At 41.4% G+C, this 13,804-nt stretch overlaps 1 protein-coding gene across 2 annotated transcripts in view; it reads left to right on the plus strand.

Annotated features, from left to right (window-relative positions):
* HERC3 (HECT and RLD domain containing E3 ubiquitin protein ligase 3) overlaps positions 1 to 13,804 on the plus strand; it is a 111,837-nt gene that overhangs the window by 61,058 nt on the left and 36,975 nt on the right. For both annotated transcript variants that reach the window (XM_084626355.1, XM_084626356.1), the window contains exons 12-17: positions 364 to 475; positions 6,457 to 6,646; positions 8,230 to 8,393; positions 10,398 to 10,511; positions 12,058 to 12,081; positions 12,173 to 12,262. In XM_084626355.1, coding sequence (XP_084482481.1) covers positions 364 to 475; positions 6,457 to 6,646; positions 8,230 to 8,393; positions 10,398 to 10,511; positions 12,058 to 12,081; positions 12,173 to 12,262 — 694 coding nt within the window. The remainder of the gene's footprint in view (positions 1 to 363; positions 476 to 6,456; positions 6,647 to 8,229; positions 8,394 to 10,397; positions 10,512 to 12,057; positions 12,082 to 12,172; positions 12,263 to 13,804) is intronic.

The raw sequence follows: 13,804 nt of genomic DNA on the forward strand, positions 1-13,804 counted from the left end.
AAAAACCTTGAGTACCCAGGGGAAAATCAAAGGGACTCTTGCCACATTTAGCAGGACTGCCGTTTTGCAAGCTTAGGTCCCAGTCCAGCAGCTGGATCTGTGTGGGCAGACCCTTTGGACTGTGTGCAATCCCACTAACATCAGTGGACACAGTGCAGGGCTCTGGTTCCCAAATTAGGACCCATAGGGAGTATAATAAAAGGAATAGTCTATTTTGCACTATTGTATTTAGCCAAAGATTCCAGGTTTTCTAAGTCTTGTTATCTCTCCGTCTATAGACCCATTCCCCATTGGTGCACTTTGCCTGTGTATCTTGTATCTTTCCTATACTCATGTCTGTCTGGGGCTTGTTTTTTGTTTTAGAATCGATGAACATTTTAAAACCAGCCCCAAAATCCCTGGAATTGACCTGAATTCCACCAGAGTGCTGTTTGAGAAGCTAATGAACTCTCAGCATTCCATCCTGCTAGACCAGGTATAAAGGTGTTGTATAAGTATTTTAAAAATAACTGTTTTTCATAGTGTTGTCAGAGGGGTTTTTTCCGTGTGTGTGTGTGTGCATGTGCGTGTGAATTTTTAAAATGTTAAGCAGTTTTTATTGAAAGCTACAGGGGCTAGATCCTAAACTAGCGTAAATCAGCATAGCTCTAATAATCTCAATGGAGCTACACTGATTTTCGCCAGGTGACAATCTGGCCCTGTACTTGTTTTTAAAAAGTGTTTGCAATTAAGTGCGTGTGCAATATGCAGAGTAGATGCTTGCTAATCCCCTCCACCTGTAAATTCAGCTCTCTGTGAATGTCTTAGGAAAGATTTAATAATAGAGTGCTGTAACTAGGACTTCACAAAACGTTTACGAGGACACTATGAAATGTCACATAGAAATTAAACTGCGCAAGTACATCTTGTGATGCAGAATTTTAGTTTTGCATGCATCTGTATTTGGCTACTCATTGCTTTACAAAATTCAGTCTATCACAGTGGGTCTCTGCCATTAATGCAAAGTAGGACCTTCAGCTGGTGCGGTGACGTCCGTGGACCTAAATTGCTTTACACCAAGTGAGGATCTGGCCCATAGTCTTTTAAATAACTACTGAAGATGCTCTGGTGAGAAATATTAACGTTTTTCTATAACTCTGTCAGACTTTCAGGAGTTGTAAAGTAACTGCACTTCTTAGAGGTCTCTTCTACCACTGATGTTAATGGGAGATGGAGTTGTATGTGCTTGCGGAGGAAATGAGACCCCTTTAGATACAAGTATATGGTTTACACCAGTGACTCCATTGACTTTTGCGCAGCTATTCCTGATTCACAGTGGTGTAAGCAAGAGGCAATATACTCTCTAGTGCAGCATTAGTTAATGACGGATGGATTTGTTTCCTAAGACCTTTAGGAGATATGGTCCTTTTTAAAGCCCCCTGAAATACATTTGTGTCACTTATGGACACAGATGTTTACCACTCTTCTAGCTATTATCATGATGATAGAGTGAAAGCGCTGCTGGAATTTTCATTATAACCTATTTTCTGGGCTTTATAAATGGCCTGTTTAAAAGAGAGATTTTTTTTCTCTGAGTGAAATTTAATAGCGATGCATGTTAATTAAAAATTGAAAAATAGCTTTTAGAATTAACGGAATAATAGATCTTAATATGCCTGAAGTATTTAAAGCCGTCTTAAGTTAGCCAGTTGCCCTGTTAGATTTTTGTCATCTTGCACCTCAGTCTCAACCTGCTTTTTTAGTCCTCGGTTTCCCCAGAGCAGAGACCACCTAAGTGTACTGAATTGTATAGTAATGTTGTGGGTAACATGACTCATAGTATCCTTGTTGCATGCAGAGTGGATCCCATTTACAATGGATTCCAGTATAATGAAACTCCATTTGTTATAGGCAGCCCAGGTCCCGGTACCTGTAGTTAAGGCTGCCCTATACTTCCAGTTATAAGACCTTGCTTTCAGCTGCTTGTAACATTGCTAAATTTAAACCTCAAGCTGAAATTTTCCAGGCTGGTTGTCCACTTCAGGCTGACTTCTCTGAGAACGTTTCAGCTAGAATTGCTCGTCCGTTTCTCAGAATGTGTTTAGAAGAAAATACAGTGTTTTGGCCATGTTAAAAAAAAATAGTTGCAACCGTTCCATTGAGATGCTTTGGTGCCTCAATGCTTTAAAGCAAGGACTTGATATTTGGCAAGGGAGTTGACTGGGTGTCAGAGATGAGCCCTCTGCCCTCCCTGTGAAAATCTACCCAATTTATAAACCCCTGAAAAAAAAATCTGAGTTTGCACATGCTCAGTAAAGACTTGTTAGAATTTGGCAGCTAAATTCTCTGAAGGTTCCATCTGCACTGAGTATGTTCTCACAGCTCCTACTTGCCAACCAGACTGCACCATCCCCAAGGAGTGACTGACCATGCTGTGAACCGACTCAAAATGCAGAGGGTTAAGGAACGGGGAAAGGAGGTGCAGGGCAGAGGGACCGGAGCAGAAGACGGTGGAGGGGAGGCAGTAGCAACAAGTGGGGGAAGAGGGGCATTTCCTAACTAGAGTGCTTGACTCTGCAACCTTAATGTTCTTTTAATGTATTTTTGGATACAGTAGGTAAATGGAATGACAGTTCTCCATTATTGCATTACGCTGCAGCCTCTAGGTTTCTGTACAGTGATCCTATAGTCTTTGTATGGGTTAAAAATGAATGCACTTTAAGAGGATACTGCTGTACGCACCTATCTACTCACCACCTATCAAATACTGTATTTCAACAGCGCCAAATATAGGAGGGTTTTTTGGAAAGGGGAGTGTGACATTGCTCATGTAAACCCCCAAAACTATAATAATAAAGTGTAACAAAAGATGATTAGAAAGAATAGAAACTCAGGTCTGCAATAAGGATTTTTAGTATCAGTGTCAGATTTAAGTGTACAAAAGCTTAAACAATGGATTAAATTACTGTCACTTTACCTTTTTCCTCCTGCTGCCCTTCACTCCCAGAGTCCACCCTGCAGGGAGAGAGAACAGATGGGAATGTCAGCCTGGATTTTCAGCCTTCACAAAGTACTTCCTTGCTTTAGTGGGTTATTTTCAGACCCTTAATCGTACTGACACATAGCAGAGTACAAAAGAGCTGGTAATGAGATAAATGTGCCAGGTATTGTGAGCACATGTGATGCGCACAGCATGGTCTTAGGTGAGCACTGAGCCAGCCTTTTATCGTTCTTCAATTTTTAAACTAAGAGAGAGGGAAAGCCAATTGCTGCAGAGGAGCATGTGGTTCAGGCAGAGACTTCTCTCAGAGGAGAGTCTATTGATAGAGATTCTCTAGGTTTTAGTCAGGAGTAGATGATGGAAAAGGAGAAAGCATGAGCCAGATCAGACAAGAAACATTCACATAAAAAAGAATCTGACACATCCAGAAAAGGGCAGACAGATAAACAGCGACAAGGTTTTAAAGTGCTTGTACACAAATGTTAGAAGTCTAAATAATAAGATGGGTGAACTAGAGTGCCTTGTGTTAAAGGAGGATATTGATATAATAGGCATCACAGAAACTTGGTGGAGTGAGGACAGTCAATGGGACACAATCATTCTGGGGTACAAAATATATCAGAAGGACAGAACAGGTCGTGCGGCTGGGGGAGTGGCACTATATGTGAAAGAAACTGTAGAATCAAATGAAATAAAAATCTTAAATGAATCCACATGTTCCATAGAATCTTTATGGATAGTTAATTCCATGCTCTAATAAGAATATAACAGTAGGGATCTATTATCGACCACCTGACCAGGACAGTGATAGTGACGATTAAATGCTAAGGGAGATGAGAGAGGCTATCAAAATAAAGAACTCAATAATAGTGGGGGATTTCAGTTATCCCCAGATTGTTTGGGTACATGTCACCTCAGGACGAAATGCAGAGACAAAATTTCTCGATACTTTAAATGCCTGCTTCTTGGAGCAGCTGGTACAGGAACCCACAAGGGGAGAGGCAACTCTCGATCTAGTCCTGAGTGGAGCGCAGGATCTGGTCCAAGAGGTAACTATAACAGGACCGCTTGGAAATAGTGACCGTAATATAATAACATTTAATGTTCCTGTGGTGGGAAGAACACCTCAACAGCCCAACGCTGTGACATTTAATTTCAGAGAGGGGAACTATGCAAAAATGAGGAAGTTAGTTAAACAGAAATTAAAAGGTACAGTGACGAGAGTGAAATCCTTGCAAGCTACATGGACACTTTTCAAAGACACCATAATAGAGGCTCAAGTTAAATGTATACCCCAAATTAAAAAACACAGTAAAAGAACTAAAAAAGAGCCACCATGGCTTAACAACCATGTAAAAGAAACAGTGAGAGATAAAAAGTCATCTTTTAAAAACTGGAAGTCAGATCCTAGTGAGGTAAATAGAAAGGAGCATAAACACAGCCAAATTAAATGTAAAAATGTAATAAGAAAAGCCAAAAAGGAGTTTGAAGAACAGCTAGCCAAAAACTCAGAAGGTAATAACAAAATGTTTTTTAAGTACATCAGAAGCAGGAAGCCTGCTAAACAACCAGTGGGGCCCCTGGACGATCGAGATACAAAAGGAGCACTTAAAGACGATAAAGTCATTGTGGAGAAACTAAGTGAATTCTTTGTTTCAGACTTTATGGCTGAGGATGTTAGGGAGATTCCCAAACCTGAGCCGTCTTTTGTAGGTGACAAATCTGAGGAATTGTCACAGATTGAAGTGTCACTAGAGGAGGTTTTGGAATTAATTGAGAAACTTAACAGTAACAAATCACGGGGACCAGATGGCATTCACCCAAGAGTTCTGAAAGAACTCAAAAGTGAAATTGTGGAACTATTAACTATGGTTTGTAACCTGTCCTTTAAATCAGCTTCTGTACCCAGTGACTGGAAGACAGCTAATGTAACACCAATATTTTAAAAGGGCTCTAGAGGCGATCCCGGCAATTACAGACCGGTAAGTCTAACGTCAGTACCGGGCAAATTAGTTGAAACAATAGAAAAGAATAAAATTGTCAGATACATGGAAGAACATAAAAGTCAACATGGTTTCAGTAAAGGGAAATCATGTCTTACTAATCTATCAACAAACATGTGGACAAGGGGGATCCAGTGGCCATAGTGTACTTAGATTTCCAGAAAGCCTTTGACAAGGTCCCTCACCAAAGGCTCTTATGTAAATTAAGTTGTCATGGGATAAGAGGGAAGATCGTTTCGTGGACTGAGAACTGGTTAAAAGCCAGGGAACAAAGGGTAGGAATAAATGGTAAATTTTCAGAACGGAGAGAGGTAACTAGTGGTGTTCTCCAAGCGTCAGTCCTAGGACCAGTCCTATTCAACTTATTCATAAATGATCTGGAGAAAGGAGTAAACAGAGAGGTGGCAAAGTTTGCAGACGATACTAAACTGCTCAAGATAGTTAAGACCAAAGCAGACTGTGAAGAACTTCAAAAAGATCTCAGAAAACTAAGTGATAGGGCAACAAAATGGCAAATGAAATTTAATTGTGGATAAATGTAAAGTAATGCATATTGGAGAAAATAACCCCAACTATACACACAATATGATGGGCGCTAATTTAGCTACAACTAATCAGGAGAAAGATCTTGGAGTCATCGTGGATAGTTCTCTGAAGACATCCACGCAGTGTGCAGTGGCAGTCAAAAAAGCAAACGGGATGTTAGGAATCATTAAAAAAGGGATAGAGAATAAGACGGAGAATATTTTATTGCCCTTATATAAATCCATGGTATGCCCACATCTTGAATACTGCATACAGATGTGGTCCCCTCATCTCAAAAAAGATATAGTGGAATTAGAAAAGGTTCAGAAAAGGGCAACTAAAGTGATTAGGGGTTTGGAAGGGGTCCCATATGAGGAGAGATTAAAGAGGCTAGGACTTTTCAGCTTAGAAAAGAGGAGACTAAGGGGGGATATGAGAGAGAGATCTAAAATCTTGAGTGGTGTGAAGAAAGTGAATAAGGAAAAGTTATTTACTTGTTCCCATAATATAAGAACTAGAGGCCACCAAATGAAATTAATGGGCAGCAGATTTAAGACAAATAAAAGGAAGTTCTTCTTCACACAGCGCAGTCTACCTGTACAACTCTTTGCCTGAGGAGGTTGTGAAGGCTAGGACCATAACAGGGTTTAAAAGAGAACTGGATAAATTCATGGAGATTAAGTCCATTAATGGCTATTAGCCAGGATGGGTAAGGAATGCTGTCCCCAGCCTCTGTTTGTCAGAGGGTGGAGTTGGATGGCAGGAGAGAGATCACTAGATCATTACCTGTTAGGTTCACTCCCTCTGGGGCGCCTGGCATTGGCCACTGTCGGTAGAGAGGATACTGGGCTGGATGGACCTTTGGTCTGACCCAGTATGGCCATTCTTAAGTTCTTATGTTCAGGGATGTATGCTGAGTCACCTTCTCTTGTCCTTTTTTCCCTCCAGATCTTAAAGAGCTTTGAAAGCTTTTTGATTCCCCAGCTGTCCAGCTCCCCACCAGACGTTGAGGCAATGAGAATCTACCTGATTCTCCCTGAATTCCCCCTGTTTCAAGACTCGAAGCATTACATAACATTAACACTTCCTCTCGCGATGGCCATTCTGCGACTGGATACCAACCCCAGCAAAGTATTAGGTAAGGGATGAGCGCCATAGGGGTGCATCTTGTTCTGTGTCATGCCTTTAACACCAGTCTGGGGCACTAGGGGGAGATCATTCACAAAACATAGACTTGGGACTTTCAAAAGCACTCCCTGTTGGCTAAACTCTTCTGCTGTTAAGCTACTGCTGGCTTCAGTGATAGCAGAGTTAAGCTGGTACTGAGTGTCACTCACGGTGCTCTGTTGATGGCTGGTTTGAGGTTCAAATACTTGACTCTTCCTCTCTTTGTTCATCGAGATGTTAGTACCAGCTGTGCCTCATCCATGAATCAATCTCTATAGAAATCCTAGTTTTTTGTGTTTGTGACTGTCTAGAACTGTACAGGGTGCTTATACCCCTCCCTTCCAGCCTCTATTTTTTTAAATACTAAAACCTCCAAGTGGTAAATCACCAGATAGTGGCTTGTTCCTAATGCTTGAAATTAGTGGTTGAATTCTAAATGCTATTTTGTTTTTCACAAAATTTAAAGGCAGACTGGTTCTAGGGGTCGTGGTCCGGTATTGAGAGCAGAGCAGTGCTAGAAGCTAACAGGCAGTGTCCCAGCAGAGCCTGGGCTGGGGGTATTGCCTTTGGCTAGAGAAGATCTCCCCCTCTAAATAGGTGGTGTGGGCCGACCTTAAACACTTATGGGATTTTCATGGGGTGTGGGGAGAGGGAGGGAAAAGCCCGCAGGCAGATGGATTGAGAGGGGCCAGGCATAGGAATGGAGTGATGCAGAGGGGTGAGCATTTCTCCTTCATTTAAGAAGGCATGTTGAGTTCTCAGCAAGGTAACGGAATCCTGCAAAAAATCGATGTGGGCTCAACCACTGCTGGGAACAGGGGGACTACTGACGAGCTAATTGGTTGTTGCTAAGAAGGGAAAGAGGGGTGGAGGAAAGGGAAGAGCCTAGGGATCCCCTGAGTCGTCCTGGGTTCAAACTGCTGCTCAGGGCTAACTCCTGTCTTCTGCCTGTAAGCCTCTTGAGAGGGAACTGGAATCTAGATCACTGTGTGTCATTGCGTGGGGGTAGGAGTGTATGGTTTAAGGATGGAAATGGCACATGGGAGTTTCCCAGTAACCAATGACTGACTTGTGGGTGTAATGCTTATGCTGTATCCTAGGAGAAGAGGGTTTGGACAGGTCGTGGAACAGCCACTCTGTGGTCTAGTACAGTCTCTGGAATCGGGTTAGCTTGTTGGCAGTCACTGGACTATTGGGCCATGGTTGTCACTTGCTCTACAGGATACAGGACATGTGACTAACGAATAGGAATACAAATTATGGCCAAGGAGGTGTGTGGAAATTTCCCCCAACTCCACTGCTGAAAGGAGTCCTTGCTTACAACCTTCGCTTCACAAATGCATATATGTGTTATCGTTTGGGTCAGTGCTTGCATTTTTCAGAGCTTTTAATGAAACTGCGGAGCCCATCTTTAAAACAGAGAGAGGCGGTACAATATATTGTATTGTGTTACAATACTTTTTTCTCAGATTCCATCACTGTAATGCCTGCTATCACCAAGTGCTCTAATAACAATATATATATAAATATATATATAATCTTTTTCCCCTGCAGATAACTGGTGGTCTCAAGTATGCCCAAGATATTTCCTGAGGTTAGTGAACCTCTATAAAGGCGCAGTAGTTTATCTCCTGAATGGAAGAAAAACATTATTGATCCCTGTCCTGTTCAGTAGTTACATTACAGCTGCTCTCAGGCTGCTAGAGAAACTTCACAAGGTAAGAGGCAAGCATGTGTGTTTTGGAACAGTGCGGTGTCATAGTTCAGGGGCTCTCTGACCTTTTCCATACCAATCCTTCTTCCCTGAGCAATGTGGGAAGGACCGGGTGGTCGCAACCCGTGACGCCAATTCACAAGCCCCAGGTTGAGGAGCCACATCATCATCTACCACAGACATTTATAATGGCAGCCAAGGAAAGAGAATGGTAGCCCTTCAACTGAACTTGAGGCTACGTTGTTTAAATTTATAGGGACTTGTTTGAAACAGTTTAATAAATAGCTGAACTTCGGTAGACCACCCCACCAGCAAAGCACATGGGACGCTGCACAATGTTAACACTAAAACACACACACACACACACCCCATTCTCTTGATATCTATTTTCTTTTCTAAAAATAGCAGTAGCACAAAGCAACAGGAAAGATTAAATCTTTTTGTACATAAGAGGAGGAGTTATTTCTTGATTGTATTTTAGCGTCTTTCCATGTGCACTGTAACTAATGACACAAGTTTTTGGATGCAAACTAAAATCTGAGGCACCTCAGTTGTTTGCAAATGCTCTTTTTGGATTGTTGCCCGATCTTTAGATTATATATTAATTATATTGACTATGTAAGAATCCCCAGTGATCACTTTGAGGGTTAACAGGTTCGTGCCCCAAGTATTATTTAAATTATTATGTAGTTGGGAACCCCAATGTGCACAGTTGCAACACTCACACTATGGGAACTCTTTTATATTTACAAATATAGTTTATTAATACCTTTAGCACAGTCACAAACACCCTAGCTCAGTAAGGTAGATAGAGATACTACGGAATGTATATCTGCACATCTGTACACTCACACCATCCCTTGCAGAACAACCTGAAATGTTACCCATCGTCTTCCTCATCACTGTCACCTCCCTCATCATCACCAGTGGCCATCATTCTGGTACCTTCCAAGGACTACATCTCCTTCTCCAACCACCCCTCGGCTGGGATGCCACTTTTATAATACGTTATGCTGACGCCGCTAAGTTTGATGCATATTCAGTATTGAATTTTCCCCTTTTCCTTATTTCTGTTTACTCACCTTACTAATGTTGGAGTGTCTTTTCCCTATAGGCTAGTATATCAATTATTATAACTTATTATTATACACGTCAATTCGTTACCATGTCCCCTTTTGTGGTTAGGTATCACATTTGTTATTTCGGTTCTTTCCAAGTTGTGGCGTACCTGTTAAGTTTAGAAGGGTATGAACTTAGGAAAGCCCCTATGCCAACCTAATTCAACGCATCCTTTATGTTAAAGGTCACAGCCATATATGGACCTTATGCTTTAGCTCATCACCATCTATCTAGGTGAAAGATCCCAAACATATGTATGCTAACTTTGACTTAGCTGAACATACAGCTCAACATGTGGCCTGTAGATCCCTTGTATTACAGCCAAAATATACTCTAATATAAACCTATAAACCTATTATAATAAAAGTCAAACCCATAAGAAACTTATGAGAAAAGATATATAGGCAAGCAAGCAAGCTAGCCTTAGATGTATCTCACGTACCTGTTATGTACATCAGTTCATTACCAGGACACTTCTGTGGCTGAGTCATATACCTGTGGTCAAAACTTCCCCTTATATTCTATTTTCGGCTCCCCAAATACTGGAGGTTTTCTGTTGGGCCATTTATCTGTGCAAAGTTTATCTGTTCAAAGTGCATAGGCCTCAAGCCTTATGCTAACTTGCTGATGCTAATGTCTTACAGGATACAGGCCTGTAGGTTTCTTGCATTACTGCTGAATATAATGCAAAGCAGAATATAATGCAAAGCAGTGAATACTAATAAAGGCAAGCTAGCCCACTGGGCTACAGGACCCAATCCTGCAAGCTGCTTTACGCAGGCAGATCTGAGTATGTGTGGAGTCCCCAATAAAGGAAAAGAGTCTGTGTTTTAAAGGTGGGAATAGTGCATATACCCTGAAATTTTAAACCTTTTGTTTTCTTAATCAGGTGAATCTGAAAGTTAAACATGTGGAATATGACACATTTTATATCCCAGAGATTTCCAATTTGGTGGACATTCAAGAAGACTATCTTATGTGGTTCTTGCATCAAGCAGGAATGGTAAGGGGTTTTAATGAGTTATGAAATTGCTGTCCGTCTTTGCCTCTTCAGTGCTATTTATAAATTTCAGTATCCCTAGTAATAATGATTGATTGCTGGTGTAATATATTGAATACAGGAGCATATGTGGGTAAGCCGTCTTTGATTTGGGTACTTACTAGCTCGATGACGATAACTTAAAACAATGCCATCAGAAGAATAAAGCTATCAAATATATATATTTAATGTCTCCTAAATGATCTCTAAAATTCACTAATGTGGTGTTATGCCTTCAGCTTAATTCAATCACTGTTTAACTTGATCCTCTTAATTTAATCAGAACCTCAGGAACCAAATCATGTATAATAAAAATATAACTTCTACCCTTAACTTCCATGCAGTGTAGCAGTAGCCATGTCAGTGCAAGGATATTAGAGACACAAGGTGGATGAGGTAATATCTTTTATGGGACCAACTTCTGGTGGTGAGAGAAGAGCTCTGTTTGACTCAAAAAATTGTTTCTCTCACCAACAGAAGTTGGCCCCATAAAAGATATTACCTTATCCACCTTGTCATCCTTTACTTCTATCGTTAAAGAAGGTATTATAGAATAAGATGATCACTGGCTATATAATCTGCTCCCTAGAAAGAAACATTGTCATCCCAATGAGCAGGGCACTGCACTGGGGCTCAGGAGATCAGGTTCTATTCCAGGGTCTTCTGGTAACCTCGTGGGTGATCTTGGGAAAGTTCCTTCATCATTTGGTGCCTAAGTTTCCCCATCTGCAAAAACAGAGGTAATGATACTTGCCTCCTTTGTAAAGCGCTTTGAAAGCTGTGAATGGCGAATGTGATATAGAAGCTAGGGATTGTTAGCATTAATAATGACTATGAACAAATTTCTGAATGAGGGAGAAGAAAAATATCAAGGGAGGCCACAATAATAAAAGATGGTTGTAACTAAAAGTTGTTTATCTACTTTTATGGACAGTAAAGACTGCAAAGTACGTGCAAGCTGTGACACCCCTTTTCAGTTGTATCATAATACTGTAATATCCTATGCTTGTTTTAGCCAAAGTGATGAGATGTGATCAGAGCAATGAGGCAGCTCTGTAATGGTGAAACTTAGTCAATTTATTGAAAAGCTGGTTAAAGGGATAAATGTGTTAAATGAAAATTGTAGCATTTGGTAATTGACTGAACTTAATGTTGTCACAGTTGTGGGCTTAAAATAGTATCTATTTGTTTGCGACAGTCCCACTAGCAAAGCTAGAGAGGAAGTAATAAGAAGTTAATAAGTAAATTTTGTTGATTTTTTGGGGTGAAATTCACCCCTGTGCATAGGGTCAGCTCAAGGCTTACGGACCACTTGGGCTTTAAGTGGGGTCTAGCTGGCATATAAGCCTTGACGCAGCCCTCTGCTCAGAGGAAGAAGCAGGGGGTTTCATCCCAAAAGATACGAGATTCAGAGGAGCTGGATCTCCACTGAACTAATCCGTCCAAAAAAGCAAGACCTGGAATATCGAACCAAAAGAATTAACCTTTTTTTCCTTCTCTCTTTCCACAGAAAGTAAGGCCATCTATCATGCAGGTAAAAAAAAAAAAAAAAAATTGACTCTTCTCTTCACAAGTGCTTGTCCAAGTCGTAAACAGCAACTGAAATTTTCCTTTCTTCCTTCTAGGATGCTGTGACACTCTGTTCTTATCCTTTCATCTTCGATGCTCAAGCCAAGACCAAAATGTTACAGACGGATGCTGAACTGCAGATGCAGGTAGCCAGCTCTCCTCTCTTTCACTTTGCCTGTCCCTAGTCTTCTCTCCTGCCTTCCCCCACGTACTTAGGTGAAGTTTGCTAATCATTTATACATGGGCAGGATTTCATCGTTAATGTAGTTCTGTGACATCTCGCGGCTGTTAACTATCTGAAGGGCCTCTTGCTACTGGATTCCACTGAGGCGCTGCTAGAGTCCTTATTGTGCAGTAATCCTTTATGTAAATAGAGCTATTTCACTAGGAGAGGTTCACTGTGGTCAGAATTGTGATTTGCACCTTGGAATACATTCATAATGTGAGATTTTCATTCTGTTCCCCTAAGTGGGTGGCATCAAATACGGCTTCCGCCTGGAGATCCTGATGTTGAGTGAGTGGTTCTCAAAAATTTAGTGCTGGGTTTATCATAGTATAAATGATCAAGCACCAATTTGGATCAAATTTGTGGCCACTAGTCAACATCATGGTCCTCAACTAAACCACACTTGTGTGCTCTAGGGAATGGAATCCAGAACTCTAGTGGAGGACAGTGGCTTGTGGTTGATCAGGTCTGATGCATCCCTTTCAGTAGATGGCAGTGATGCCACATACTAATTAGCACATTACAGGGTGCTTCCCTCGGTTATCTTTGTGAATGTAAAAATGGCGTGTGTGAACAATGGGGTCATTTCTGTCGACATTCATCGAGGACCAGGGCGGGTGGAGAGGGTCATTAATAATGAGCCACTGGTTAAAATGTAGCACAGGTTGCTAGTGTCCAAAAGTTGTTACCATCTGATGCCTGTTTTGCGGACTGTGTGAAAAGAGAAAGTCTAGTTCCTAGCTGACGGGTTCCCTCACAATGAAAAACGGTCACCACAGTTGTCACTAGAGGTGACTCTAGTCTCGGTGGTAGGGTTACCATCTTTGAAATGGGAAAAAAAAAATTTGGCACCCCAATCCCCAAGGCAAGCCTGCCACAACCTCAACCCCCAACCACAGGGCAACTGCAGAACCCACTCACTCTTCAACAGCCACTTACATCGACTCAAACCCTCTCTGACACACACACGGTGCACTTGGGTGTTGGTGGGAGACAGCTGCTGTATTTCCAACAATTTTGGTCTGTTATTGCTTAAACTGCGGAAGTGGGAACACTGCTGCGTCTTCAGCTGGACACAGAAACTTTTAACATTAGATATCATCCTAGTCTATTTTGGTTGTGATGCAAATCTTTAGACCCACATAAAAAAACCCCAGCAGATTAAATTATTTTTCTGTCAACTGGCAAATCCATTTAAAAAAAAAAAAATGGACAGGCCGGTCAAATACCAGCCAAGTAGTAATCCTACTCGGCAGAGAGGCTAAAAGTTGAGTGATCCACAGAGTCCTTCCAAGTCATGACCACGGGTAGCGTGGGAGCAGCTTGAACTGCTGTTTCCTATGTTGCACCTGTTCTGTATATCGAGGACTTCAGGTTCCTGGGAGGCAGTTTATTTATGAGCACTGTGCTGCTGTGAAGAGAGTATTTGTAGTGAATCCCCTGGGTCTCACGCTCAACAGTA

The sequence above is a fragment of the Lepidochelys olivacea genome, assembly GCF_965140295.1.
Source record: "Lepidochelys olivacea isolate rLepOli2 genome assembly, chromosome: 4".
In the NCBI taxonomy this organism is placed as follows: domain Eukaryota; kingdom Metazoa; phylum Chordata; order Testudines; family Cheloniidae; genus Lepidochelys; species Lepidochelys olivacea.